The sequence below is a fragment of the Macrobrachium nipponense genome, chromosome 5 (genome assembly GCF_015104395.2).
Source record: "Macrobrachium nipponense isolate FS-2020 chromosome 5, ASM1510439v2, whole genome shotgun sequence".
In the NCBI taxonomy this organism is placed as follows: Eukaryota; Metazoa; Arthropoda; class Malacostraca; order Decapoda; family Palaemonidae; genus Macrobrachium; species Macrobrachium nipponense.
Genome location: NC_061107.1, coordinates 5574340 through 5578282, shown reverse-complemented (window position 1 = coordinate 5578282; position 3943 = coordinate 5574340). Strand labels below are relative to the sequence as shown.

Below are 3943 nucleotides of genomic sequence, written 5' to 3'. Positions count from 1 at the left end.
GATACGCTGATGTTGCAGCCTCCTTCGTTTCTTCCAAGGAGTCTCACTCTCCATCCTTCTGGTAGGGTTAAACTTCACTCACAGGCTGCTCTGTCTAGGAGCAAGGGTTAAACTTCACTCACAGGCTGCTCTCTGTCTAGGAGCAAGGGTTAAGCTTCACTCACAGGCTGCTCTATGTCTAAGAACAAGAAGAGCAGCGCTGGCACGAGGCCAGCTTTATTTAGCACACGCAACGAGGAAGGAGGCGCAGTTCAAAAGCTCGGCACTAAAAGAGCTATATACTCACCATGACAGCAGGATGCTCTTTACAGAGGCTAACTGATACTCTGGCTCTCATTACTGGAGGGTTTCAAATTGTAAGGCGCATCTTATACATGTTTTTCTTTACTGTGCAAATTTCTGTAAATTTTTGTCCGTTGAGAAGAAAAGATCGATGAGATCTGTGGATCGTCCAGGTTCCAATTACATTTTCAGTAATATACATTTAACACATGATATATGATGATACTATTGTAAACAACAACAACAACAATAATAATAATAATAATAATAATAATAATAATAATATAATAATAATAATACTAATAATAATAATATGCATAAGTATAATCACACTCCAATTTTAGAAATACTTCTTAGTATGCTGTTAGTCCTGTCTCTTTAGTTCCATGCATACCCTGTGGCGTCGACAAATTGGACTTCTATTGTAGTACTGGGGAACTGCTGGTTTGAGAATCTTTCCAAGTCTTCTACATAAGGTCTTATGATATGAACGTACTGACAAATTTCGTCAGGAGCTTCCAGCAATACTTGTATGATATTGACATTCAAAAACTTTTCCAAGACACGAGAAATATAAGTCCATATCCTTTCCCTCAAAGGTCGAAATGCTGGGTCAAGGTTCGAAATGCTGGCCCGTGAGATCACACGAAACGGATTTGGAAGTAACCATTCTAGGTCAAAGGTCGTAATTCTGCCACGTAAGATCACATGAAACGGATTTGGAAGTAATCTCTTGAGGGCCGTGGCAACACGCTCAGATCGTAGTTGAAAACGTCAGTAAGAATGACGCAAAGCTCGCGAACTGCCACCTCCTCATCTCGAATGAGAACGGGCAGCTCCTCGCCAGAACAACAGCGAAAATCCATAGCTAATCGGAAAACATTCAGTTCAGGCAACGTCTTCACTAATTCAGCCATATGGCGAAGGTCTTCCCCAATGTACATCAGAGATAACTCCCTCAGGTAAGTAGATCTCTTTAGGAGTACCAGAGTACTGTCGTCGACAACACCTCTGAATGTAACAAGTCGGCAACGGGAAGTGCCTCTGAGCAACCGTTCCAGAGAAGTCATTGTCAGCTCTAAATTTGGGTCAGCATTGTGGAAGAAGTATTGCAGGTCAAGGTGAATTTCACAGTTGTATTCAACAAATGTTTCAATGTAATCAAGTAGGAACTTTGTTGAATCAATTCTGTTAGAATAATCTAGTTCTTTACAAAGATGAAGAAAGACTGACTTCGGCTGTATGTACTGCAGAATCTTTACTGTTTGTGTTTGTGAAAACCAACGACTATCTCTGAATGCCCACATTTTACGATTAACGTAATTGCATAGTTTTTTCACAAATAAATCATCTCCAGCTTCATTCAGTCCTAATAAGATGTACGATATGTTTAGAAATGGACCTCTAGATGAACTAAAAATAAAGGCAAACTGTTCACACCTTTCTTCATTCAAGTGTCGACGGAGACTCAGGTATCCCAAAACATACGCGAACCACCGCCCAAACAATTTGTCTTTTACATGGCACCAGAAATTTGTTGATTTAAGTGTTGTAACAAAATTGTCGGTATGTAAATAATAATCCTCACTTACTTTTTCTTCTTCTATGGATTTGTAACACATATAACAACAATTGTCATATTTTCTGATAAAAACATATACTGGCATCACAAAGCGTTCGTTACAGAAGGTCTCGTATTTATCACAAGGCAACTCCATGGACAAATTGTCTATGTCATAGTACAAACCACCCAGACTATTATGTAAAGGGTCATGCTTCAGTAATAATTCTCTCTTTCTTTGGAGGAAATATTTAGCAGTGTCCATCACATCCCATCCCTCATGGATCATTTTGTTGGCAAATGCTCTCGCTCCCAAGAACTCCATCAATTCACGATGGATGATTGTGTATTCTTCTACGATGCCCAGAGGTGTAGCCTTTTCAGCATAAACAAAGAAAGCTGACATGGAATCCTTAAATGGAAGCCCAAGCTCTGAACATTTCTCTAGCAAATAGTCTACTTCATAATGGTGAAGAATGAAGTGATCATAGTTCTGCCAAAGAACAAAGCCAATGCTGTCAAAAAAACTACTGAGTTTCTGTTTTAAGGAAGATATGGTCTGATTCAGCTTTCTGTATGATTCTCGTATTACGAGTCTCTGAATCATGTGATCAACAAGCAGAGTGAATAGAGAGGAAGTTGTTTTTATGTGGGAAGCATTCTCAGGGGAGTCGAGCCACAGTACAATTGTGATAGCTGCAAATAGAGGAACACGTAGGATATCCAGACTGTACTCATTTTCAGTGAATGCCATGAACTCTTTCAGTATATCGCTTCTTTTTTGTGGATTTTGAACAGAAGCATAAATTATTTTTTCAGCGTATTCTTGTATGTTTTCAACAGAAAACCCAGCAAGAGTAACACTTGAGTAAGAGCGACCTACTGAAGCTACCTCAGTTTCAATTTCATTCTTGAATTCTTCTCTAGTTGTAATCATTATTCTGGAACCTGGAAACTTCTGAACGATTTCCTTGACCACTTTTCTGGTTTCTGTGCTTGCTTCGTCATACCCATCCAACATCCAAAGCAAGGAAACATTCTTCAGAGCTGAGATGATGTCATCTGGTTGCAGATGTTTTGCAACATTGTGCAGAAGTTCATCCTTAACCAAATCTTTGATATTATTGCTGCTCACATGTCGCAATACGACGGGCACTATGAGATCGATGTTTTCCATTCCAAGCGTGGTTGGATTAGAGGAGAGCCAATCTTGGACTAGAAAGCGAAACGAACTCGTTTTGCCCATTCCGGGAGTAGCAGATATTACAATGACGTCAGGTAATGCATCTGGTTGATGTTCAGGTACAGCAGAAACTAACAGATGTTGTATATCGACATTGCCCATGCCTTTTATCCCATTCTCTGTATACACACTCTCCACATTGAAGTTGGCATATTTAGAATCAATCATCCAAACGAATGGATTTAGGATCATTAAATTCTTTCCAATTGCATGAATATCTTTTCTTCCTTCCCTGATCAGGACTGTGGTGTGTTCACTTCTTAATTTGGCCAAAGCAGTCTTATAAGGTTCCCATAGATCTATTTCTCCTGATATTGCCTCTTCCATCCCATCGTGCATTCTTTCTAAGTCTGCAGCAACAGGTAAACTCCTTTGTTGACCAGCTGCCTCGAGAATATTTTGACACAACCCTTCCATATCTCTGATCTTTTCTCGGAGTTCATCAGAGGTGAGAGAAATCTGCTCGTGGGCTAAAGTGTTCCTGTAATCTTTCAGTCTTCTGAGAGAATTCTCAAGTGACCCGGCATCACTCCACTTGGAATGATTGGCGTCTGCTAAGCCACAAACCCTCTGGAGTAGCTTGTACAGGAGTGATATATCAAATTCACTACTGGGTTTCCCTTCATCTAGTTTTTGTCTTTCTGGCTTATTGAACTGCGAGAATTCACTGATATCAAACAGAAGTTCCTTGACAGATTTCCCATTGTCAGGTCTGAGCAAAATGAAGACGCGGTGCATTGCTGGCTGCACAACTCTGTTTATGGCTGCGTAGAACCTGAGCAAATGATGGTCATCAGGCTGAAGGACTGGGTCGTCGTCCATCTGCAAGACATCACTGGAATTACTAACTGGAATGA

General features: G+C 40.3%; 1 protein-coding gene across 1 annotated transcript; it reads right to left on the bottom strand.

Moving 5' to 3' along the window:
- Nucleotides 1-601: 601 nt before the first annotated feature.
- LOC135215144 (uncharacterized) lies at nucleotides 602-3937 on the bottom strand. Its single transcript, XM_064249585.1, has one exon. The coding sequence runs from the start codon at nucleotides 3906-3908 to the stop codon at nucleotides 987-989; it is 2922 nt and encodes a 973-aa protein (XP_064105655.1). The 5' UTR covers nucleotides 3909-3937; the 3' UTR covers nucleotides 602-986.
- Nucleotides 3938-3943: the final 6 nt, after the last annotated feature.